Source organism: Thunnus thynnus, chromosome 7 (assembly GCF_963924715.1).
Source record: "Thunnus thynnus chromosome 7, fThuThy2.1, whole genome shotgun sequence".
In the NCBI taxonomy this organism is placed as follows: Eukaryota; Metazoa; Chordata; class Actinopteri; order Scombriformes; family Scombridae; genus Thunnus; species Thunnus thynnus.
The window spans coordinates 18,156,080-18,182,254 of record NC_089523.1 but is presented as its reverse complement, the minus strand read 5'-3'; the positions used below and the strand labels follow the sequence as shown (position 1 = coordinate 18,182,254).

The following is a 26,175-nucleotide window of genomic DNA, read 5'->3' as shown; positions in this document are numbered from 1 at the left end:
TGTAATCTCACAAAAAATGTAGTATGAAATGTTCCTTGGTCTTGGAGGTAACGCTGGGGTAGGTTACTACTGCGGGTAGTAAGCTAGTTAGCCAGACATGCTAACGTTTCCAGATAACCGAAGAGCAGACAAACACACAATTTAAACCATTTCCTGTTCTTTTCTGAATGCACTGACTAATCACCTCTTTTTTATTTAGGACATGTTGCATTTCATTCAAGTTTGGACTATAATTTGACTCAAACAATAATTTTCCAAGAAATCCCACTTTTCCTTATCCCCCATGCTGAGAAGCCTCCTTCTGATAGAATGATTGCAGAACCACAGACCTACAGGAAGCAAGCTAGATGATAAAGATGATTGCACAGTTTCTAATCTTTCAGTGTGTATGTGTGTGTTGGTTCATGGGTGTGTGCATGTGTGAACTCCTAATGGTAGTGATTCCAGCGGTGTTCCAGTCCTGATCTTGCCAGTATCTTAGCTGGCAAATGACATTTCTGAAGTCTTACTCTAAACACTTATTCCCTCACCTTTCCCCCGAAAAAGCTTTTACATAAGGTGACCTGTGACTTAATACATTTACTTCCTCCTAACAGTTCTAATGATGAGCACTATTACTTTAACCATGTAGAAAAAATATGCAAAAAAACCCCAATGCGTGCTGTGTAAAATGTGTATCAAATGAGTAACTGACTGCATGTGTTTATCCTGCTCATAAAATATGACAAGCTCATATTAAAGTAAAGAAAGGGAGCCGTCATTTGATGTAATTGCCTGATGTGTTTTGTCAGTGTGTTGTCTTTAGGAGGCAGTGCTGATTGTTTGTGCTTTGACATCAGATTTACTTTTATCAAGCCTCACAGAGTTTCCATATGGCGGCAGCTTCACATTGCTACGGAGAATTAAAGTCTTTCTCAGGTAGTGACCAGTTTTTCATGACTGCACTCCCTAGTTTTTCCTCCCATGAACTTGTTTGACTTAGTTGTTATTTTTATAAAGGCCTTTAGTGCGTAACTAGGTTTTATTTTTTTTTGTAGGCAGTGTCTGTGTTTTCTGCTTTATTACTCTATATATTCAGATACTGTTAAAATAGAGAGGGAGACAGAGCACATAAAGATCAGAGGTGCAGCGCTTTACTTTTCACACTGCCGTCTCTGGGAGCATTTTTCAGTGTCACAAAGTTCATAGCTTGTGATGTTTTCTTGTTAGCTTACATAAAACTGAATCCTGTCTATAAGATTTTGTGGACGCTGCTTACCACAGCCTTTCATTAACAAGAATAAATACAGAATTGGTAGAAAACAGCAGATAATTTACTTGTGTGTGTTATCATTAGAAAACTGTTACTTGTACCAATTTAAATATGTGTGTGTGGGCAGGGGGTCTCTCATTCTCATGCCATCTAATTAAACGTATAAAGGTAAGAAAAGCAACATTTTGAAGTTAAGAGTAGAGTCACTGACCATCTAAAATATGTTTCTTTGATGGAAACCTTCAATGTTTGTGTATTCTGATCAAAAGAAAATCTAATCCATCTAAATTGCTCTCAAGAGTTCTCAGTTTGGTTATGTTATAATTACATGATGGAACAAGTGAAATTTGGTTACTGATGTTGTAATGATGATTTGCCAATGTAAGTAAACACTGCACACAAAAAATAGTGCCAAAAATGGTTTGATATCTAGTTAAAACAGGGAGTGTTGAAACTAGCATATTAACATATAAATGTTACCACAAAGTAGCTGACTAATTCAGTCTGGCTTATCATTTAATTTAATTTTTTGTAAATAGTTCAGCCTTCAGCTCCACTCATATTGTCAAATATCTTTATTTAACCAGGTAAAAGTCTCATTTAGATTAAAATCTCTTTTCCAAGAGAGACCTGGCAAAGACAGCAGCATAAACATTGTTACAACAATAAACACAAACAATACAAACAGACAAATTACAACTGTCACACACTACAAACGAGTGAACACAATATCCAGTTGATATACAATACAAGGTCAAAGACAAAAATCCAATTATGATGCATAAACAGGTACAACTTCTAAAATGATTTAAGTGAAATCTTCAAATTTCACGTTTTCTCAATCCTTTAAAATTGACTTAAAGGTCCAGTGTGTAGGATGTAGTGGCATCTAGAAATGGGGTTGCAGATGGCAGCTAACTGAATACCGCTCCCCCTCCCCCTCCCCTTCAAAGCGTGTAGGAGAATCTACGATGGACATGAAACTTGCAAAAAAACGTGAATGGCCCTCTAGAGTCAGCGTTTAGTTTGTCTGTTCTGGGCTACTGTAGAATCATGGTGGTGCAACATGGCGGGCTCTGTGGAAGACGATCCGCTCCCTATTTAGATATAAAGGGCTTATTTCAAGATAGAGAAAACACAACGATTCTTATTTTCAGGTGATTATAAACTAATTTTTATACATTCCATTTCTGCCAAGTCCGTTCTGCTAGATGCCACTAAATTCTACACACTGCACCTTTAAATTCCCCCGTAGTAATCAGCTTCTGTATATTATTCCAGGAAGAAGGGGCAGCATATTTAAAAGCTTTTTTTTTTTTTGTTCAGAAGCATAATAAATAAATCAAATTTTGAAAATAGTGTGAATGCAATTATAGCTCTTTTAAGATTAGAAACACTTGTTTGCTTCACAAACCCTTGTACTTTGAATGCTACAGAAACACTTAAGAAAATCAAACAAACGTACAGTCACATTAATAATACATGAGAATTGCATGCAGTTTATGAATAATTTCTCATGTATTTAGGCTGTAATTGTTAATGATCAATCATGCAGCATAAGTATGACTAATGATAAATTCATGGGTTGCTTAAGAAGGGCATGTTAGATTAAATATGCATGTGTTAACATTAGATAACGTACTAGTGAATCACTTGAATCAAAAATAAACATTTTGCTCATGTAATTGCTAATGATGCACAACTCCATAGCAATTCCTAGTCTTATAAACATTAATTATTGTTAAATTTTCCATCCTCTCTGTGTCTGCTCTCTCCATCATCTCCCTGTTCTCTCCCTTGTTTCCCCTGTATTTTCTCCAACCATTCCCTCCATCTGTCTGCCTACTCTGCTGACACTTCATTTATCTCTGGTCCTGACATCCCTGACTAACGATCTGCCAGACTGCTCCCCTGCCTAATCTGTTTCCCCTGAATCATCTCAAGACGCTCATCAACGTCCTCACGCAGCTACCCATCCCGAGCCAGGGTTTTTGTCATACCCACTTATGGATTTGACTGCTTTCGGTCTTAATTTCGGGGTTTGCTTTGTTTATTCTGTTATGTGTTGCTGTTATTAATCTGTTGTGAGAAATTAGGGAAGGAAGACGAGGCAGAGGCGCTCCTTTTTTTCCATTATAACAAAGCAGAATTGTAACAGTGCATATTAGTGAACGTGTTCTGATGTTTCACAGCTATATCACAGCTATATGAGTTGTTGAATATTCTCTCTCACACTCACCATAATTTATACATGTTGTGAGTGCATGTTGTTACTACTCAATACAAAGGTCTCTATGGAGGAGATGGATGTGAAAGAATGACCACTCATTGACTATCATTAGAGTTAATGATCTTCAGTGGATGCTGCTTTGGGTGAAGAGAGATGGGTTTTTTTTGCCTGTCTCTTCATTAAGGATAGGATAGATTCAAATAGCTGCACCTCATAACATCTAAATCATGCTATGCGCTTCATGCTACATTAATTCTGCTCTGTGAGGCATTGGTGCTAGGTAATGTAAGTTAATATTTAATCTAGAAACAAGTATTCCCTTTAGCCAGTGGTGCTGATCACAACTGGACACACAGGTGATAGGGAGGAAAAGGAGGAGATATCACTGAGATTGTATCCAATATTGTTTCTTGTTTTCTTTGTGATAAAGCTCTTAGCACCTGTTTATTGTCCTTTCTCCCAATTAAGTCAGTTTAATACCAGCCGTTAATATCTTGGGCTTTTATTGTAAGATCAAATAGAAATCGTGGCTCTTGTGTCACAGTGAGGGGAGAGATTAAAACAAAAACATGTTTCATGGAAGAGCACGGAAACTGAACAGCACCACCGGGCTTTTAAAGAGTCTCTCTGAGACAGCTTTGTTTCTGGAAGTGTGAGGAGCTGACATCACACAGCTTCTTCAGCTTCAACTTAACGCAGCATACACACGAGAGCCATGCACACACATATGCTTGTCTTTCCTTCACCGACGGACGCATACACACAAACAATCGAAATAAACAGGGCACACACACACACACACATATTCGCACAGGCAGACACGTTTGCTGACACACACGCACTCAGTCCCCGCTCCATGGCTTCCATCTAAGTGATTTGTATCCCGCGATCCAAGCTACTCGGCAGGATTGAATAAATCACATCAGGTTGGCAGTGACTCATCATATGTTGACGGGATGCCTAATGTCATTTGAAGGTTAGGTGAGCACGGGATTGGGCCTAGCAGCGCCTCACATGGCACACTTTCACTTTGTGATGTCATTTTGAGTCTTGATGAAAGCGTGCAAGCTCTCTCGCTCTCTCTCTCTCTCTCTCACACACACACACACACATACACATTCACACAAAACAATCAAAAACGCGCTTTGACACACAGTGCCGGCTGACATATTATCCCTCTCTGCAAAGCGGGGGCCATCAGTTCAACCCCCCCCACCTCCCTCACCCCCACGTCCCCCTCCGCCTGTTTGTTTTGTTCTTCATGTTCCATTTCCCCTCCACACACCCGTGATCCCTCTTGTCACCTCAGTTATTGTCATGCATCCGTGCCTCAAGAGCTGCCAGCACTTCCTGACTGTCACACATACATGCACACACATGAATGATAAAACTCAAATAAATAAACTCATGTACACACTTGTCCACACAACATCCAATCCCACACACACACACACATACACACATTCATACAGTTGTAACATCTTGGCCTGCTTATCTACCTGCCTTTCTGTCTGCTTCCCGGAAATAAGCGGTGTGTTTTTTGTCTTCTGGTGTTGCTGTCATAAACCAGCAGAGGTGATACAGAAACAGGCACCTTTGAACACAATACAAGTCCTCATGCAAACACACACACACACACACAAAATACATTTAAACTCATTCGATAATTCTTTTTGTCCCTCTCCTCCATTCATATTAGTTAGAGCTGATTGGCAGGTTTGTATAAAAGGGTGATGAGGGGAGTTAGGTTTTACTTCTGAAGCATAGCTGATGCTGTTATTCACTAGTTAATCCCTATTCTTTCCCAGACACTGCCGTGCTCCCCATCATTTGTTCTTGGCCAGTTGGGGTTCTGGGCTCGACATGCTCCCTGCTTCTAATTATTCCTCCCAAAACTGTCAAACGATAAAATGCTTAATGATTGAATGCGCCACTGAAGAACAGATGAAATGTATGCCTGCCTCCCCAGACCTGCACAAACAACATTTTCTAATTATTCCAAATGGTTTTTTTTTTCTTTCAGTGATTTTATGGAGCTTACTTTGGCCTCTGTCACTCTGTGCTAGTAAAGAATAGATGATAGTTGCTGTCTGCTCTCGTCCTTGTAATTTCACCTCTTTTTTTACTGTCAAAACCCGAATCCCGCATCCTGCATCCCCTCTTCTCTTCCTGTCTGTCTCTCTCTCTGTCTTTCTCTCTTGGTGTGTCTGGCCTTGATAACAATATTGTCTAGGTGATACAGAATTCAATTTCACAAGATTATTGTTCTGGCAAAAATTTCTTGTCCCATATCTGTGAATGTGAATGAATGGAGGGAACATTCCTATGAAAAAAAAAAAAAAAACACCACTTCACATCAACCTCGCCCTCCATCTCCGGTGTGCACTGTGGTACAGAAGATTTATAAATCCAAAAAAAGTCTTGTCAGTCAAACTGCTTTAGAAGGCAGTCACTGTGACTGTGAAAATGATTGGGATTTAATTAATTCCCCTCCACGGCTTATGTAAAGTTCATATTTCCCTGTTTAGACACAGAGTTTGAGAATCAATCAACTGAGTAATAGAAAAGGTAATAGGCTACGTGGACGGTGACAACAGAGAGCTGCATCTAGCCAGAATATAAACTATGTTATTATTATGTCACAACAAGTGTGTTTCTCCAAATAATGTCTGCTTGCTCTTCATTTGTAATGCAAAGATGCCAACTTACTTTGCTAAGAATTACATTTATTGTGTTGGTGCTGTAGAGAGGAGTATAAATGCTTGCTGCCATGAACACAAGGTTCAAGACAGAGGAATAAACTCTTATGAGGCTTTAATTAATGCACACACAGTATACTATACACTTATTCCCCAGTGTTATCTCTCTGATTTGGCCGTTTCAAAGTATTATCAAGATTAGATTGAGCTTCAATTTATCTTATCCTTTAATTAACCAGATTATGGACAAAATCCAGTTATGATGCATAAACAGTTATGATTTTCGAAAACGATTTCAGTGAAAATTTAGGAGAGTGACAGCGTATGCCATATTAATTTTGGTTTCTACACATGTATGTACACAGATGAAGAGGAACCAGCCCAAGGAAAGATTAGTATATAAAAGTCAATCAATGAGAAAGTCTGCGGACATGCAGAGATGGCCACATAGCAGCAGCATACAGAGTACAGTGGTGTACAAGATTGCCACAGCCAGTAATAAAATGTAAAGAACAATGTTATACAGTATACAGATTCTTTAGGCACTGGTCAGGTGCATTCATAAAGAGCAGGTCACCGTAATCCAATCAAGGTAAAAAAAAAAAAGTTGCTGAAATCAAGTGTTTCCTTGCCTGGAGGGAGAAACAGGATTTATTTCTAAAAAAGAAATTTAATTTCATTTTCAGCTTGGGAACTGTGTTATTTGAATGACAAGTTCTGATCAATAGTAATATCTAAATATTTATATGTTGAGACCATTTCAATTTCAACCCCTTGAGCAGTTGATATTCTAGGAAGATTAGATGGTGACTTTTTGCCATTTGAAAATAGCAAATGCAGGTGGAAACAAACGGTGCTGTTGTTGCCACAAATGATCTCACAGTAGAAAGGAGTCAGAGCCTTCCTGCTGACCTGCATGGATAACGTGTGTACTCTTTCCCAAACTGCACTGGTTTTGATAAAGATTATATTTGATTAACACTTTTTTTTCTACCTATCTCCCACCTCTATCTCATCTATCCTATCTCCCTGCACTGTTAACTACCCAATTAAGTCATCAATAAAGGGATCAAGCCCTCAACCTCATCCCTTACACTTATAGTAGATCTAACAGGGTTACTGATATATCCCTTAGTGGATGACTGTAGCATTCATTTTTTCACCCATTCACAGGAGCTTGTTATTCCAGTATATCTCTGGATTTTAACATTGGATTTAACATGGATTACTATACACTCACATGCACCTTAACCTGCGATGCTGATGCAGTTTTCCTTATCGTCATTATGTGGTACCAGGAGTTGATTTTCCGTGTGATTATCCCATTATGTCGCTGTTACCATGTGTGAAAAGGGCTTGAACACAATTCCGATGGGTAAATATGCACACTTCTTTGACGGAGAGGCTGCATGAGTGAAATGCTCTATTGACACTTCCAATCAGTTCATTATGCTCCATATCAGATTGCACAGACGATTAATAATCTGACTCTCATTCATGTCTTAATTCTTTATTCATTGCCTTATGTTGAAGACAATCTGGTTTTATGAAAACATCATCCCTCTATTGAGAGCTCACGTGTGTCTCGGTTTATTGGTGCAAATAAGCAAGTATATTGAATGGCTTGCAATTCAGATGTATTGTAAAACATTATTGCATTATGTGCAGTGGGGCCAAATCCACTTTAGCCTTCTTTTCATCACCGATTGAACTTATTGTATGATGTTCAGAAAAATCAGCATAAAAGTCTATTGTAGGCCTCTAGCTTCCTACATGTGTTGCCACTCAAAATAAATAATTGTAAAATGTTAAATTAGTGGTTATTTGAATTCATTTTTTAAAAAGGCTTATGCAGGACACTCGGGTCACCTAGCTGGTCACCTTCTTCACAAAAAAGAAAATGGCTCGTTTAAGTCTTAAGCTCCGATTTTGCCATTTTCTCACACAAAAGAGAATAAAATGGCAAGTGCATTGACGTGCAAATCAGTATTCATGAAGGGTATTCATTAATCATTTAGGGCTCATTTTGAGGGTTAACACGTGAGGTCTGTTCATGTTCATTGATTTGGATTCATAAAGAGAATGCCATCGAAAGTGTCCTGATTTTTTTAAATAAGAACTGGAATTAATGGAAACCAAAGGCTGCCTACAAATAAGGAAAAGCTGGTCTGCACTGAGAAATGTTGAGCGGGATTTTGACTGTGTTTGTGATAGAGGAGATAGTGCAGTCTGTGTGAGAGACTACCGACAACCTGGCATGTTAAGTATGCCTTATCAGCCTGAACATAACTCTCCAACAATATTAAAACACACTCTGAGAGGGCTTGTTTACCATAAAATTATAAGACTTGAAGTTCCCCAGTCTCTTTTTATCTTCACAGATTAGCCAGACGGCAGCTGGATGTTTGTGTAAATGAAAGTAAACTATTTAGCGTTCCACCTCTCAGACCCGGACCTCTGTATGTGTGAGGAGTTCTGGCGTATTGATTACTCTGTGTCAGCCCTATTACCGCCAACTCTCCCTCTGAGCCCCATGTCTGGATGACTCAGTGTTGACAATTGTATTACAGCCTATTATCTTCCAAATCCCTGGGCTTGAGTCTCACAGCTTACTGTAGGGCCTTCTTGTGAAAGTTGAAATTGCTTGCTGACTTCCTTTCTATGCTCTATATAACTTTCTTTGTGCTTTTGTCCCACAATCTTGTGTCTACCTGGCGACCGCTGTCTATCCTTTTCTACCTCTTTCTGCTGTCCTCTTTCCTTTTCTTACTTCATTTCTTCATTATTTTCTACTTCTTTCTTCTTCCTCATTCTATTCTTGACCATTTTTCATCTTTTCCATATGCACCTGTCCCAAACCTGACACATTACCATTTAAAAAGCTGGAAATCTGCCAACACAAATTTATTACAAGTCAGGATTCATTTGACTTTTCACACCACTTTGTGTGAAATTTATCAAAGACCTTACATGCTTGCTTTGTTAAGAGTGCTTCCATTAAGTGGGAAATTCTCACTTTTACGCTTTTAAAATACCAGCATCTCTGCAGCTTGCAAGGACCCAGATGCTCATGAGTGTGCAGATACACTACTTAACACTAATGAGCTTGTTAATTGCTAATTAACGTTCTTTTTTTTTTTTTTTAAACTGTAAGCATTTTTTTCTTCACTTTGCTAATTATTTCACAGCTATAAATCCACACCAGAAAGCCCTTGTGGCTGTTGGTCGGTGACTCCTTTTACCCTGATGTCACGCCTCTCTAACTAACCTTCAACCATTGATTAACCATTAATTCAAGTGTGAACTGTATGCTTTCATTTGTATGTTCATGTGTTTATAAATTCATGTGACTGGTGGTGCCAGTGCGTTTGTATTCTAACACATTTAGCACCTAGCAGAAGGTCATTAGCGATATTTGGATGTCCAGCTCTCTGCTATTTTAATCAGCCTGATAGGGTTTTCATTTTGATGAAATGCATATCTGTTATTGTATTATGATTATCACTCTGCCAGACAAAGAAATCGAGACAGAAAGTTCAATATGTGATCAAACTGAGCTGATTGCTGAGCTGATTGTGTCCAATCAGGATCAGTGAGGATATGGTGAAACAAATAAAGTTGTTTGCCTCTACAATGTCTCTTTGATGTATCGCACTGGCAGGTGATTTTGGTTATTAAGTCATAATAGTTTTGTTAGATCATTAAGAATCTGGTCACTGAAACTTCAGTCAACCTTGCAGGTTAATGCAGATGCACCTAAAAAAAGTTCTTCTTAAGGTTCTGATTTGCAGATGATTTGGGAATTTAAATTAATTTATGTATATTATCACAACATCAGTATTATTTTCTTAAATGGATGGTTTCAGATTTTTTAACTGTTTATGATGCCTGTGTATACTTGTATGCTTAACAGCTTTTATTCCAGTCACAATGCAGAACACCCTGCTGATCCAGTTAAATTGGTTGAAGAATTGGCTGCGTTTCTGACTGGACTGTGAGTTGGAAAAAGAATTTCTGAGAAAACACACACACTTGCATTCCCTGCAAAACAAAATGAGGCAATGACAATAAAGAAGAAACTAAAGAAAGGCTCCCTAACACAATAAACCAAGTAAATCAACTCTATTTCAAATCAGCACTAAAAGGCATTCACATTGATGACCACGGAGGACAGAAAGCAGCTACAGTACACATGATTCCTAAGATATCGTCCATTAATGCTTGGAAATGTTATATAGTATGACTTAAATAAATAGAAGCAGAAAACAGAGGCTAAATGCTTATTGACAACAAAATCTTAAAGAGGCAGCAAAATCTCTCTCTCTCTCTCTCTCTCTACAAACAAAAGACCACAGTGAACCGCTGTCACCATCAATTCGCCAACTACAGTGCTGAGCCAGCAAGGCTCAAATCACCTTAGCTAGTCAGCAAAGATTAAATGTGGTCGAGTTTGTTTTAATCAGGGAGCACAAAATCCTGTGAGCTGCTTTCCCTTTGCACCTCTTTCAGGCCATATTCTTACTTCCTCAAAAATAAAAACAGAGGATTTTTTTTAAGTTTTTGCGCATAATATGAAATAAATCTCAACATGACCTTTAGTTGGATTCACTGGTATGTCATGAAGCCATACAGATGTTCCCTGTATATATTGTAGTGTATTCCTTTCCTGCTATATCTCTTCTATCACAGAGAGGACATCTAGTCACAGAGCTGAAGGGTTCCTTGGTCTTGATGAGAAACACTCAGGTGATCGATCTGAAACACTCACGTCTTCACTGAGATGAGCAGAGTTTAGATGGAGCCTCACCTCCACTATCTGCTGCTTCTCCTTTTAGCCACCCACTCCTCCACCCCACTGCCGACTCCACAGCCTCAGAGGTCCAGGAAACGTCTTCTGTTTCCCAACAACATAATCTGCTCTTTGGATGCAAAGCTTTTTAATTAAAAGGAGTATCCATAAGTAATTTGAAGACATTTTTTGGACTTTAAAGGCTTTTCTTGTTCAGAATTTAATTTGCTTTTCGTGCTTTCAGCTGTAATGCTCCTCCATAAAATTCAGCTGGGATTTGAATGAATAGCTCACTGGAAAAGACTGTTTCAGATTCCAAACATATGCTAGTGTCTGCAATATTCATGGTGTTTTTGGCCTCTACCAGCCTAAGAATTATTCTGGGCATAAGGTCTGTGCCTCACAAATATATATTTTCTATCTTATTCTGTGAATAATGGAATAAAATTGGTCATTTGTTTTCAACGCTGCAGGAATGCTGCCAGATTGCTTTGATGTATGCGGCTATTAAATGCTTTGAAACAAAGCTAATGTATCAACCCCAGCATGCTGCCCCTAGATACATGGTATGTTAATTTCATGGTCATCTTGCAGTAAATGAAACTAGTGACAGGCTAGTCACCTATACAAGAGGGATGGCTTCAGTCCAATTCATGCACATACAGTACAGTGAGGTAACCAGACATCTTCAATATGGCTGAACCAAGAGAGAAATTTGTAGGAGCTGCAATTACAGTTCTCATGTCCGGCTGCAATAGACCACAGCATTGTGTTGAATTTCACAAATAAATGCAGTAAATCATTTATCCAGTTTTGTTATAACATCTCAGGTTCATAACAAGTTTGTAGGCGTGACATTTGGTAATGCTTCCTCTCTCCTCCTCCTCCTCCTCTCCTCCCATCCCCCGCTCACTGAGAACATTGTAATTAAGAGGCTGCAGGAGGCTTTAGAGCTCAGCCTGCATTTATGTGTCAATTGATACAAGCATGAAATGACTTATTGCCAAAAAACACTGCATGAACATTCTAGCTATTAGAGAATAATCAGTGTGCCACTAGAAATGGATTTCATTACACAGTGGAAACCGGAAGCCTAAAGGTTTTCACTTGCCCTACCTACCCCTCCCCCGTTATAAGAGGAGGGAAGTCATTAATTAGTACTTTATCTTTAGGAAAATCAATATGCAATTTACAGAAATGTTACTCAATCACAGGCTACTGGAATCCATCTGCTCTTTTGCAGTGCTGCCATGCTAGATAACGAGTGGTGATGATTTTTCCTTCTTTTTCAAATTGTCAATGATGATTATCACCACTGAAGGCTCTGTCTTTATGTAGGGCACATTTTACAAAACAGAAAATAATGTTTTCACCATCTGGGGATACAGCAAGTGAAGTAAATGCCATATGGCTGTGTCTCTTTAAAGCTGCACTAATAAACATTGTTATAGTAAGGATGGATCAAATGACAGCATCTGATGTGAAAGGTGTTGCTCATAGTGATGAACCCACAGAGAATTATCACCCAGTGTCCTTCAACTCTAGTAAGCATTTTAGCCTTTTTCAGCTCATGGTTTTGGTTTTAGCAGCAGCAGGCAGCTGTTTTCAGAAAAAAAGCTCAGATAAACCCACTGTACTCCTCCCACCCAACACCAAACACCAGACAGTCAAAGTAAGAGAGTAGCTGGTGAACACAGTGGAGCATTTAGCAGCTAAAGAACCAGATAGTTTCTTTAAGAGTTGGTGGAAACCACAACAAAGCTAGCAGTAGGGTGAAAATTGGACTTATGCTCAATTTATGGTCAATCAGAACTGGTTTTCACGCTGTGTTGAAATCAAATGTGTTTCTAGTTGTTCTACACAGCCACACTTTTGTGGGGAGGGGGGTTCTGAAGCTATTTGAATATCCAAAAGGCACATCTGAAGGAGTATACCGCCCCCTTAAGATTCATCAAATCGCCAGAAACACGACTGCAAATGCTAATATTCCTCTATTCTGTAAAATAGGCAACTGTTTGCTAACATGTTCAGCATAACAACTTTATAAGGTGATAATAACTCAATGTAATGCTTACAACTTGTTTTCACCACCCTCATTTTCCCAAAAAAGTAGTTATTGCTGTACAGTTAGTTGTTTTTCTGCTTTTTATACTTATTAGCAGAAAACAGTACATTTACTTTTGTGACATTCCCCAATACTCCTTTAATTTATGTAAAAATTATACCCATGAGTCATTGTACTTGCAACTTGCGTTAATTGCTCTGACTCACTTGGCATTACTGCAGTGTTCCTTTACATCGCTGCTGACTAGTAGCTCACAACTTCAGCAGACTACATTATTTTTAATGTCACTGTAATAACGTTCTTCAAACAAGCAAATTGCTCAGATGACTCAAAGTCTATGAAATACTGAGACTATTCATCCACAATATGAAAAAAGTGACATTATGAAACTCTAACATTTCCTGTATAGTACACATACATATTACAAACTCCCTATACAATCTAACTCACATTTGAAAGTCTGCTATGTCGACAGAGCATTTCTGAACAGCCGGTTGAGATACCTGAGGTTCGGTTACGCGACACTGAACCGTACATGCAGCAGAGATACAGCTGGATTCAATGGATGTCCTTGGAGTTTAGTGATTCACTGTAATCTCAGTTTTTTCATCCTTTTTATGGAGATGGGATTAATAGACAAAGAGAAAAGCTGAAAGAAGCATTTTGATATAAAGAGGTATTTCCTGTTTGTCAGCTTTATGTAGGCTTATACCACTGTGAAGAAATATGTCTGTGTATATGCGCATGTGTGTGGACTGGTAGAGGGTGGAGGGGTTGGGTTCATGACAGGATATCCCACTATCAGCTGTATCAGTCCTCCTGGGATCTCATTATTCACTGCTGAAGCTGACTACATCATAACAAACACTGAGTGGTCACACATTCGGGCATTCTTGTTTGTGAGTGTACATGTATTGTCCATTATGTGAAAAGTGAAAAGTAAGAGAAATCACAGAATGCTAAAGGATATAAAAATCCATATCAAATGATTAAAGACACATTGAGAGAATAAAAAAGGAGACAGAAATAAAGAATAGATAAGACAGAGATTTCCAGATTGTGTGGTTCAGAGGGAAAGGGGCAAGAATTGAGGAGGTGAAGCAACAGTTTTTGGTTGATTGGCTCGGGTCCCGGCTGCTGATTGATCTCCAGGTGACAGCCGGTGTCAGGGGCCTTTGGCCAGGCTGTCATTCCCTCCCGCTCCCTCTCATCTTCACTCTGTTGCTGTCTCTTTCTCCCCTACTGCTTTTTAGTCCTTCAGTTGTGCCAACTAATCTCTCTCTCCCCTAATATCTCCCTTCTTTTCTCTCCATTGGTTCAACTTCTAGCTCTCTCACTCTTTCTTTCCCTCTGTCCTTCTCTTCATCATTCTGTTCCTCTGCCCTATTCACCCCTTCAACGATGACAGTTGGTTTCTCCACTGCTCTCTTCTACCCTACCCTCCAAATCTGCCTTTTTGCTCCCCCACTGCTGGGAACCAACTGTCCTCTACGAAGCACTGCCCATTTCGCACCACCTATTTAGTATGCAAGAGAGCGTAATTGCTCATGTGGAGGGATTTAGTCTGTATTTGTGTCTGACCGTGCATGTGTGCATGTGTATCTGAATTTGAATGTGTGTGTGTCAGTGTCTGTGCCCTGAAAGCCTATGAATGCAGCACATTAGTTTTCTTCAGACATAGCCTAAGGATATTTTGGTGACCTTGGTCTTCAGTGTGTATGTGCATGTGTTGCTCAATTATAGTGATTTCATTTTCGTGTGTGTGGGCATGCACATGCACTCTCCGGTAGTTTGTGCGTATGCACATGCATATATATACAGGCACCCTTGAGGGGCATGCGTAATGATAGGCTCGTTTGCACAGCTCTGCCTCTAATGATCTATTAAAGCACACTTAGCCAGTAATTATATGGCCAGTCCCAAAAGGCTTATGAGGCCCCACAAGGGATATAGCCAAAGATACATGAAAGCTATAGAAAAACCAATTTGTTTTATGTAACGCGCAGGATTGATATTATTATGACCTTAACCTTTGGTTTATGACTGTAATGGAAAAAAGAATGGAGAATATTGTCAAATTACTTTTGTTTTTTGGCCTGATCACATAGGTGGTTCAAATGAAGAGTTTCTCAACCTCTGTTAGCTCTACTTACAGTACTGTATATTTAGTTTCAGGGCTGGAATTAAATCCACTGTTATGCACACTTTTTAAATTGTCTATATTCAAAAATAAAATGAAAATCAAGAGAGCCAGACTATCAATTTTACAGAATTATGTTTTTCAGACTCAGCACAATAGTTACAAAGAACAGAAGGCCTCTTCTCTAACAAGACCATTATCCTAGTCATTAACTGAATTGTCTCCTGAAGTTCAAGAGCAGCTAGAAGCCCTTTAGATTTCAGTGTGTCATACTCTAATCAGGCTAGAAATATTCTATTTAAATGTGTTTTTTTTTCTTCTTCAAATCATGATACGCTCTGTATTAAAACTGTCCTTTTTGCACTTGTCTTTCAGTCGCAAAACTTGCTTTCTCACACATCTTATCTTTGTCAACTGTGTTCCTCTACTTGTTCTGTACTTTTATACAGTCCCTTGGGATTTGAGATGTATTTTTTATGAAACTGAGTGCAAGTGCACACCAAGCTGCAGGCTCAAACACAGTCCTGGTGCTGCACAATCTAATCTGGAGACAGGATTGGAGCAGGATGAATAGGCCAGTTTCATATAAGAGACTCTTTGTCTGTGAGATGCAGAGTCCTTGAGCACAAATATAGATTTTTGTGTCATTCATAAGTGTACACCACTTGCAGAGAGACCACACATATACCTGCTGAAGAGATATCATTCACATATCCCACACATACCTTTCCACTCCCTTTACAACTCCCTAACCCTCCCTCCCTCACTCACTTTACCTTGACAGTAAAGTCCTTCTAGCTTATATGTAGCCCAGTTCAGCCCTTCACTACACTCACCTGGATTATATTTGCTAGCAGAGTTTACCTGGGTTTCTTGTTTTTATGCAGCAGAGGTGCCCTGCCACATGCTAGCATAGCTAAACATTTGGGGTTTCCAGCTTTCTGGGAGGTTGGCAACGGGGATAATAGGCCTCCCACTCAAAGTCAATATCCACTGCTGCTTTGCTCTGCTCCGCGTCTGTATCAGCGCCATAACCCACTGGTGTCTTCACATGGGAGTGACTCATTCTCTGTCCCTCTTGGTCTGAGAGCTTTTTCCATCTACCTGCTTATCAGTTATTTAATTTGCTTACCTATTCACACTTTTTGTGTGAACGTCCATTATCTGATTTGTCTGATCCCCTCTCATTCTTTTTCCTCTTACAGATGAAAAAGGACAATTTTTCTGTTTTTCATTTTTCTGTTGTGGCATAGAGACTTGGTAAGCTTTGATATCTCCAAGAGCCAGTCAAGATTTCCCGCTGACTGACTAAAATATGTTTTGTTTGTTAGTTTCAATAAAAATATAACCTCACACTGTACTTGTGGCTGGTACCAGACATTAGGTGGGATTTTATATGTAAGGAGGGTTAAAGGAAGTGTAGGTGAGCAGCTTTAGTTGAAAGACAATAATTTTCTTACATATTCAAATACCCTGACCTTCTCTTCTATTTGCCTTTCCTTCCTATTGACCATTGTAACTCACACCATATGCATGGTTCTCTCCTCTGCTCTCCCTACTGGCTTTACAACATCCCAGTGTCACCCACTGCCTCTCTCTTCCTACGCCACACCTTTTTATTTTCTAACTCCCCTCTACCACTCACCATCATCCCCTTCAACCCCTCTTATCTTCCGAGTCCCTGGCCTTGGTAACAGACAGACAGATAGACTGGGCTTGGTCTGGCTGTCATAAGCTAGATGGCACAACGGCTGCCAGTCGAAGGCTGCCACCTGAGGGGGACTGGGTTCTGACACCTCTATTAACCTTCAGGAAACGTCCATCTCCCGTCACACCTCCGCCTCCTCTTTTTCCTGCTCATCCTCGTCTCTATCTCTGCCTGTCCCCTGTCTGCTATTCCCCAGGTGGAGAAAAACGAGCTTGTCCCTAGAGCAAAAGAGCCACATAACAAATACCTGTATTTTTCTCTCCTCCCAACCTGGAGCATTTCAATATGCCATGAATTTCTATCTCACTTTCTCAATTATCTATTGGTCTCTGTGTCCTCGTTTTTTCCCCGTTCCCTGTCTCCAGGCTCTTTCAGCCCCTTACTGTCTGTCTCTCTCTAATTCTCTCTAATTCTAGCCCATGAACATTGCAATCCAGTATTTAATGTATGTAAGTATGTCAGGAAATGCATATGTCCAGTGCGAAATGCATGGTTGGTACAGCGATTCATAGCTAAATGGTGGGGATGAACAAAATGCTGCAGCTTTCTCATGTCAATCAGCTGGAATAATGAAAGTCAATGAAAACTAAATGAAAGATAATTATTCACTTGACAATAATTCAGTATATCATTTGGTGTTATTTAATGTAGATTATGGCAGATTATGGCAGAATATGACAGCTACATTTACCTAATAATCTCTTTCTGCCTGTCTCTTTCTCATTTTGCCCTACAGGAATTCTCTTTACTCCGACTGGACGACGTGGCCGACCAACGAGTCAACATAGTTGGTTTTTCAGTTTTCAACAAAACTCATCCATTCTTCCAGGATTTTGTGCTAAGCCTCAACCGCTCCTGGCAAGAGAACTGTGACCATGCACCCTTTGCTGGCACCCCGGTTAGTTCACACATCTTACACACGATCACACACAGTGAAGACCAAGGTCACTCATGTAAGAGTAATGGATGAACCCATATATTTATTATCCTTACCAAGTGCAAACTCCTCTCGGGTTATTACTCCTCCAGAATAGTGCTGCATGTCAAGCTCTCCAACTAAAGTCACTAAGAAACAAAAACGCCTATGAAATATACAGGGATATTTATCCAGCTAACTGCCGTAATTGCAGGTGTTGCTTTAGGCAGTTGCTGTTTCCCAGACAACTCATTAACAGCGTTTGGCACCCTCCTTATTATATTTATAATGGAATTTTCCTTGTTAAATTTGCTTCAGAGGAAAATGCAGAGCAAAAGAGTAGCTTACCTTCACAGCACCTCCCTAAATCATCCACTGTTCTCATCTAAACAGCGTCTGTAGCTCAACATTTAACGTAGTGTACTCTGCATATGTGAATGAATGACTTCAAAACAACCTCAAATCACCAAGTTACTGTTTACATATGAATTACTGAAGACTGTTGCTTTTTTATTTGTTTTATTCCGGTGCCTGCTCAACAGTTTTGTACATTTCAGACAACCATACTCGACATAAATAATGGGCCTCATGCAAGAACATTTTGTATTCTTATCTTCACTTTCTCTTACTCATTTCAAGAGACATGCTCGTCTGAATATTATGCCTGAAATTCAGCAAGTAAGATGTCATAAATGACCTGCATAAACATTATGAGTGTCACCTCTTCGTAATGACCACTTGTTTATGGGAACTAAATTTATGAGTATTATCTGACAACCACACTCTCACCCATTTGTCCAGAAGTGTCACTCATAAAAACAGCAAGAGTAAGAAGATGAACTTCACCAGCTCTTAAATTGAATTCCTGCTCTCAGTGACCAGTAAAGGAAAGTTCACTGTATAATTTCACACACATCTTATTTAAATATTGTTTTCTATAATTTATTTGTTTTGAAACTAACCACTCTGCTGAAGCTTACAGTATAATTTCACATGTCTATATATCTTATACTGAAAAAAGTATCTATATTAATGACAGTAATGGAAATGAATATGACCGTCAGTAAAATCTCTACATGGTCATACACACAATTATGAACACAAATGTTTAGTCTAACTGAAATATTTTAGCTCAAAAAAGTAATGAAAATAAAAATTGTATAACTTTTGAGAAGTCCTTTTCCTTAAAACATGAATAATTAGAGATAACTGCTAACAAATACAGTAATAACCATCAAGAATAACACATATAGGTGCAAAAAGCAGCCACTGTTCGCTTCTTTTTCTTAAGGGCTTCATCAGGAACCAGATATTCAGTAAAGTTAATTAATGAATGAATCCCTCTCTCTGTTTGAAGTTAAGAGACAGCAAAAAAAGGAAACAAACACGCTCATACATACACCCATGAGCCCCTTCTGTTTCACACAAGCTGGGTGGTGAAACAGGTTAAGAATAGTTTGAACGCATGAAAAAATGTTGTATTGTGCTCACAGCAGGTCACTCGGATACTTCAGAGCTCATGGCAATCAGGACTTGTGACTAATTAGCTAATAACTAGAGACAATAAAGGCTGATGACGGCAGTGCAAGAAAATGATTAACTCATTTAGACATGCACATAGATAATATACTGTCTTTTCATTAACAGTAATTAGGTCTGGAGGAAATGTAACTGTGGGGCTCATATATACAACAAACGCATACAACTGACCTCTTTGCATGTGTAGAGCTCAGGCATTTAATGCATTTTAAGATAAAGACTTGAGCCATGCAGACTAAAATAAGTGAATGTGAGAAAATTCAATTCATATAATTCTTATCTTTATTTGAGACTAAAATATTAGACAGTACACAGTATGTGACTGTATTTATGTTAGAAAAGATCAAATAAAACCACATGCTGAAAGGTTTTAGTTATATATTATATTTTGTAAAAGAGGCCCGAAATAGTGAGAGCATCTCATGCTGGCACACAAATGGAGTACATCTGTGATAGAGGGGCTCGAGTGGAAATGGTTACGGGTCAAAAATAATGTAGAAAAACTGTCACTGATGTCTGTGAAGTGAAGCTCAGGACAACAAAACATTTACAGATTGAGTTTTTGAGAACAAACGCAGGCCTCTTTAGTCTAGAGTTGACATTTGCTAATTAACACTGGCTTATTAAAAATGCAAACCTTACACATCCCCAGTAGTAATTTATTATTATTTTACGGTCCCTTTCAGTGTAATTTTGCATATCGCTGAGAGTGGGTCTCATACAAGAACCACTCATTTGAACAACTTAGTGGCTCTTACAAGAACATTTCTTTCCTATCCAGAATTTATTCTAAGATACGAATAAAATTTATAAAGGTCTAGACCTGTTTTACGAGTCATATAATATTAATTTGCTGATACTTGATACTATCTACTCTTTATGCTACAGTAAAAGATACTGAGCAAAGCAAGGGAGAGATAGCAAGAGAGATTTCAGATAAAGTGGAACAAAGATGAATAAATGCCATGACGTTATTAGCTTCATGTCGAAGATATTAATAGATACGAGTGGAGTATAATCAGAAATGCTGTTGTAACATTTTGTCATACACTTTTTGATGCTGACTTGCTGAACAATTTGACTTTATCTGTTCCAACCACCAAGACACTATTCCAATATGTCAAACCTGAAAAAGCATCGACTCGTGGTTGTAATGTCTTCACAGGCTGTTTGTCTGCACCATATTGCTCTTAATGTGCAATCCACCAATTATGTTAGCCATTTCAAGGTGGTAATACATTACAGTTTTGCAGTTTAATGGCCTATTGTACTCCTCTTTGGACTCCAAAATTTACAATCACTCTCAACGCTGTATCAATATCCACCGAACATCAGGGCCATTTCATCTGTAGTTCTATTACACAGATGTACAACAGTGAAGCTCAGACTCTCCTCTGGTTTCTAATGTGGGGCATCATGCATTTTAATCAAATGTACATAGCGGGATGCAGTGGTAGTGAGGATGAGGCTGTTTGTACAGGAGAGATGAGAGGAAAAGCTGCCTCTCCCACTGTTTCTGGCCCCGGCTGAGAGAGACAGGCGGTAATTGGGATGGTCAGGGTGTGCCAGCTTCATTGGGGATAAGAGTAGGAAGGACAGAGTCTCTCGGAGAGACGGAGAGAGATGGTTTTCAACGCTGTCAGCAGATCAGAGTCTTTCTAATGATCTAATGGAATAATCTCACTGCCACTCCAGGGATGGGTTAACCCCTCACTGACTGCCAGCTACTGACATGTTACACTTGCAGTTTGTGTGCTTTGAGTTTTTTTTGCAGCTTTGTGTGTGTGTGTGTGTGTGTGTGTGTGTGTGTGTGTGTATTCACCTTCTTCCCTCCCTCTCCCTCTGCAGCTCTCCTCAGCTCTGCTCTTTGATGCGGTATACGCGGTGGTGGCGGCGGTCCAGGAGTTGAACCGTAGCCAGAACGTTGGCGCCAGTCAGCTCTCCTGCAAGTCCTCCAAGATCTGGGAGCATGGCACCAGTCTCATGAATTACCTGAGGATGGTAAGATTGCCTCTGATGGACGTGATAAAAATAGACCACAGTAATGGCCTTTACATACCTTAAAGGAATAGTTTGACATTTTGGGAAATATGCTTATCTGCTTCTTTGCAGAGAGCTACAGTAGATGAGAAAATCGATACCACTCTCAAGTCTGTCCATTAAAAATTAAGCTACACCCAACAAAGCTTAGGGGGAAACAGAAACAGCTGTCCAAAGGTAACAAAATGTGCTTACCAGCACCTCTAAAGTGCAATAATTAATACATTGTATCTTGTTATTGTTTGCTGTTGTCAAAAAAAACTTGTAGTTTAACGGCAAGGTTATGTGCATCTGGATGCATTATCTGGATAATGCAATCTGATCCAAGAGCTTTGAATTTGCACCTAGCATTAATAAGCACTCTTGTTATCTTGATTCTACCCACATTGTGATCTTATCTCAATACGCAAATTAGATAGGCAGGGCTGACGGACTTGTCAACAAACATGGTGCGTTCCAAGAGAAGCACTTCCTTGGATGGCCATCATTCATTTTTTCAGAGGGAAGACTAATAGCTACCACTGCTAATTATAGCTTTTGCTAGGCTTGCTTAAGCTAGCAGGAAGAGGCAGAGTGAGGTGACCTTTCAATTCGCTAGGTGGATTTTCTTTGCAAGAACCAAGCGCATTCTGATCACAATGAGTGCATTTACAACTTTCATTAACACGCATTTTTCCTTACACTGAAAGGATATTCAGATTCAGATTTCATGTTACTGCCAGGTGTAAATGGGGTCATGGTGACAACAAGACTCTACAAGGTCAATTTCCTTGCAAGGAGATAGTCCGGCACTTAATCCTCCGTAATGCTACAAATTGCCATTTTTACATTTTGTTATTTGTACACATTAAACAAATAAGATATAATGTGTTAATTAATGAGCCTTGGAGCTTTAGAGGTGCTGGAAGGCTAGCTGTGACCCCTGTTTCCAGTCTTTATGCTAAGCAAAGCTAACCAGCTGCTGGCTGTAGCTTCATATCTAAAGGACAGACATAAAAATGGTATCCATCTTCTCTAACTGTCGCCATGAACGTGATAAAGAGTATTTCACAAAAATTATTCCTTTAAATTAGAAATTTTTTGTGGGTTTTTTGTCGCTCTGTTTTTTACCCACCAACTTGCAGCAACACAAAGGGCAGGAAACAGCACTAATTAGATAATGTCAGATGGTTGAGCTTATTGAGATATTCATTACTTTCTGCCTGTTAATTGGATGTTTTAGAGCCAAGATATTTTCACTGACAGATAATAATGTGTAGTCTGATCTCTCATCTTCTTTAAAGTTATACTCCCTTTCCACTAGGTCAGTTTATCTCATCTCTACATTACACTGAGAGACAATAGAGGAGGGGAGATAAAGATGAGCTGTCAGTGAATAAAATGTGTTTTCCTATTAGGGAGAAATGGCTGTAAGTGATTGGGCTATCAAAATACTTAAATGTGACATGTGTTCGATATCAGACTGTTTGTCTTTCTCAGTGAGTAATGGCTCTTCTATTTTGATGTAAATTGGAGATATTACGACCTCGTCTTCATATTATTATTCTAAATTTGGCATATTTCAAAAGGCTGAGTACTGAGCCAGTACTGCTAATGTAGTCTCCAGTCATATTCATAACAGGTGCTGCTGAGAGGGAAACTGGCAGGATTTATTGGTGAGACCTTTGACGTGTTGCTGTTTCTGTGTTGGATAGGTAGAATTGGAAGGTCTAACAGGCCACATTGAATTCAACAGCAAAGGCCAGCGGTCCAACTACGCCCTGAGGATCATGCAGAACAGCAAGGAAGGCCTAAGGCAGGTAAAGTAACTCCAAGTCTTACAAATCTGATGTGAATATCATCTGTCTTCAATCTAATCACATGCTATGGCTGCAGACAACATCAGTACAGCCTAGCTATAGCATAAAGTCAATGTCACTGGTTCAGTATGAGAAGAATTTACATAAATAATGTAGTATTTCTGAAGTGACTCACACAGATTCCTCCATTTTTCTCTTAAGATAGACTCAGGCTAAATATGACTATTATTGCTGAACACAAAGCTCTCAGGCATAGTCCTGATCCCAGTAGGGTACTACCTCTGGCAAATGTTACAGTTGTCCTTATAGCAGTGATGAAACTCAAGTTGGATCGTACATCAGGGAGCTGAGATAACACTTGCTCAGTTGACATCCTTTGGTGAAATAATCCACATTATCCTACCAGTAGAAATGTTGGGGTGCTAGAGGCCAAAGTTTAATATCAGGGATACCTATTTGAAGGTTCAAAGAAGCATGTGTTCACAGAGACTAAGTATTGGTTAAAAGATATGTCAAAACTGGTCAGTGTTTGCTGTTTTATTTCTACAGGCATCTCATTTAGTCATTTTGTATAAATATTCAGTACAGATTTAAAGGTGACTGGAGCACTGTGTCGTATTTGCTGTGACTGAAACTTCACCACCATGATTCATTATAGAGTAAAGAAACAATTAGTAATATTTTTGCTATCTCGTTGCACCAAATGACTCCAGTATATCAGCAGGGATTTATGGGTGGTATTGATCAATACCAGTCACTCCAGTTGTGCCTCAGTGTATGCTGGAATTTTCAAGCTCCCTGAACAAGCAGTCTTGTTGTGCTCTCTGGTTTAGTGGAAATATTTCTCATGTAGACACCATGAGGCATTTCAATCCGAACCCAAACTTTGTTCAGTGAACTACCCTGCGCCATTACTGAAAGAAGTCTCCCCTGACATTTCTTTGCCTGAGTTTCACACCAGGGAAAACAGTTTCAAATTGCTTTTCAATTTTTTTGTAGATTAAACACATTTACCAGGATTACAAAGCCTGAAAATAGTCAGTAATGAAATGTAATTGACAAGAGGCTTTGAGAAGCTCAGAGTATTGCCCTTTTAATGACTGGATAGCTGAACTGTTGGTGCTCTTGTACTATGTACCATATGTGCAGTATCAGGCTCCCAATGCTTCATGTCAAGGACCCACAATTGGACAAGCATTAGATAATGGATCTCTAAAATCTGATTCCAAGAAATGCTGTTTGAGGACCTGTTGTTAGATACTGTATGAGTGATTTGATAACCCAGTACATTCTCCCACTGTAATAGTGTGTAAATATGAAGATAAACGTAAAATTAAAGTATTGTACAGATTACTGAGAGCCCTTTGAAGGACAACTGGTGATTCTTGAACCCCATATTAGGAAGCAGTGACCAGGTCAATAGAGAGTCAGATAGACAAGAACATCACCACCTCAAATCCCAGACTGGCCAGGGAAAACTCTCCCATCCATCAACAGTCTCTCTAAATGCTCCAGTGGAGCTGAGCAGTCATCAACAGCTAAAATCTGCAGTTGATCTCTCAGGTAAAAAATATAGGTTGTATGTGAGTAATGGATGTAAGGCAAAAATGAGATCAAAGGGAAGCATCAGCACCAAAGTAGAAGAAGCCTTAAATAGCTGAGAGATAGAGGTCTGCATCAGGATGAAGAATCTGGCTGTGGTCGTGTTTACTTTTGTGGTTAGAGTCAGGTAACCCTAGGTTTCAGAATATTTATAAAGATAGCATCTTTCATATGAGCCACAAAAATGGCTAACGTTTCCATTTTGTACATTGATGTGACAGATATCGCAGGATGTGTGATATCTCTGTACTGTGGAATTGGAACAAAAATAAGACTGTATTGTTGAACCAAGTGGTGGGAAAAATTCAGAGAATGAAGTAAAAAATAGTAAAAAAAAAAAAAAAAATGTTTTCCCATTACTTCTGCCAGTGTTTGAAGAAGTGGTGAGTTGCTCCTTGTCAAAACCCTTTCCAATCACACTGCACAACAGTCTCTGATATTGTCTGTGACGTTACAAAACTTTACATGTGTTTGACAGTTAAGTAAACGATATGAACTGCAACAGTTGAAGAAAATTGGTCATTTATGTAAAAAGACCACTGTTAAGTGTTAGCGACGAAGCATACGTTAAGCTTTAGTGTGGTTTTGAGACGTGAACTGAGACACTTTCAGTAAGCGTCAAGGCTTTTCTATGAACACACAGTACATAAATACAAACACAAAAGCAATCAAGAGAACATCTGCCTCTTACCTTTTGTCTAACAAAATCAAATACATTCCTCTTTTTATCAACTGGCATCTTTATTTGTGTCCTATTATGAGTGAGTAGCACAGACAGTAGTCGATGCTGTGTGCTCCTATTATACAGATTGCTCTTAAAATCTGTTTTCTATAAATGCCTGGACTTAATATTCATCTTAAGACCTCATGCTTGATGTAAACCGATAACTGTAATCCTTTAAGTTTCTGCTTTTTCATTTTGCAGTATCAAAGAATGCAAAGTATTTCCCCTGGAAATACCTGTCTTTCACCCTGACAGCTATACTGTGCATTTCCCTGCTGCCCTGACTATTGTGTTTTTCTGTCAGTGCTGCATTATTTATGATGGTTATTAACTTGTCCATAATCCAACAAACTGTCACCACTCTACTGCAGCAGATACTGTAGCTGTATTGTGGTTTCTTATCTACAGCATTTTAAGTAGTTGTTGTTATTCTGTTATGACACAGACAGTTTGAAGGTACACAGAGGAATAACTGAGTTTCTGTTTTAAACCATTTGATCCTTTCGGTTGTGTTGATCTCCATGAAGAGATTGATTGATTTCCTGCCTGTGTGAGAGAAAAATCTTACCTAAGCAACCGGTAAAAGAGTCAGACAGTTGCCCATCTGCCTTTATTAACCTTGTCTGTGTCTCCCCATACCCCCTTTTTATACTGGCACTGGGCCAGTCAAGC

At 39.2% G+C, this 26,175-nt stretch overlaps 1 protein-coding gene across 1 annotated transcript in view; it reads left to right on the top strand.

Annotated features, from left to right (window-relative positions):
• Nucleotides 1-26,175, top strand: part of grik4 (glutamate receptor, ionotropic, kainate 4) — a 303,837-nt gene that overhangs the window by 224,740 nt on the left and 52,922 nt on the right. The window contains exons 10-12 of the mRNA XM_067594699.1: nucleotides 17,620-17,781; nucleotides 21,187-21,339; nucleotides 23,073-23,177. Of these exons, the coding sequence (XP_067450800.1) occupies nucleotides 17,620-17,781; nucleotides 21,187-21,339; nucleotides 23,073-23,177 (420 nt within the window). The remainder of the gene's footprint in view (nucleotides 1-17,619; nucleotides 17,782-21,186; nucleotides 21,340-23,072; nucleotides 23,178-26,175) is intronic.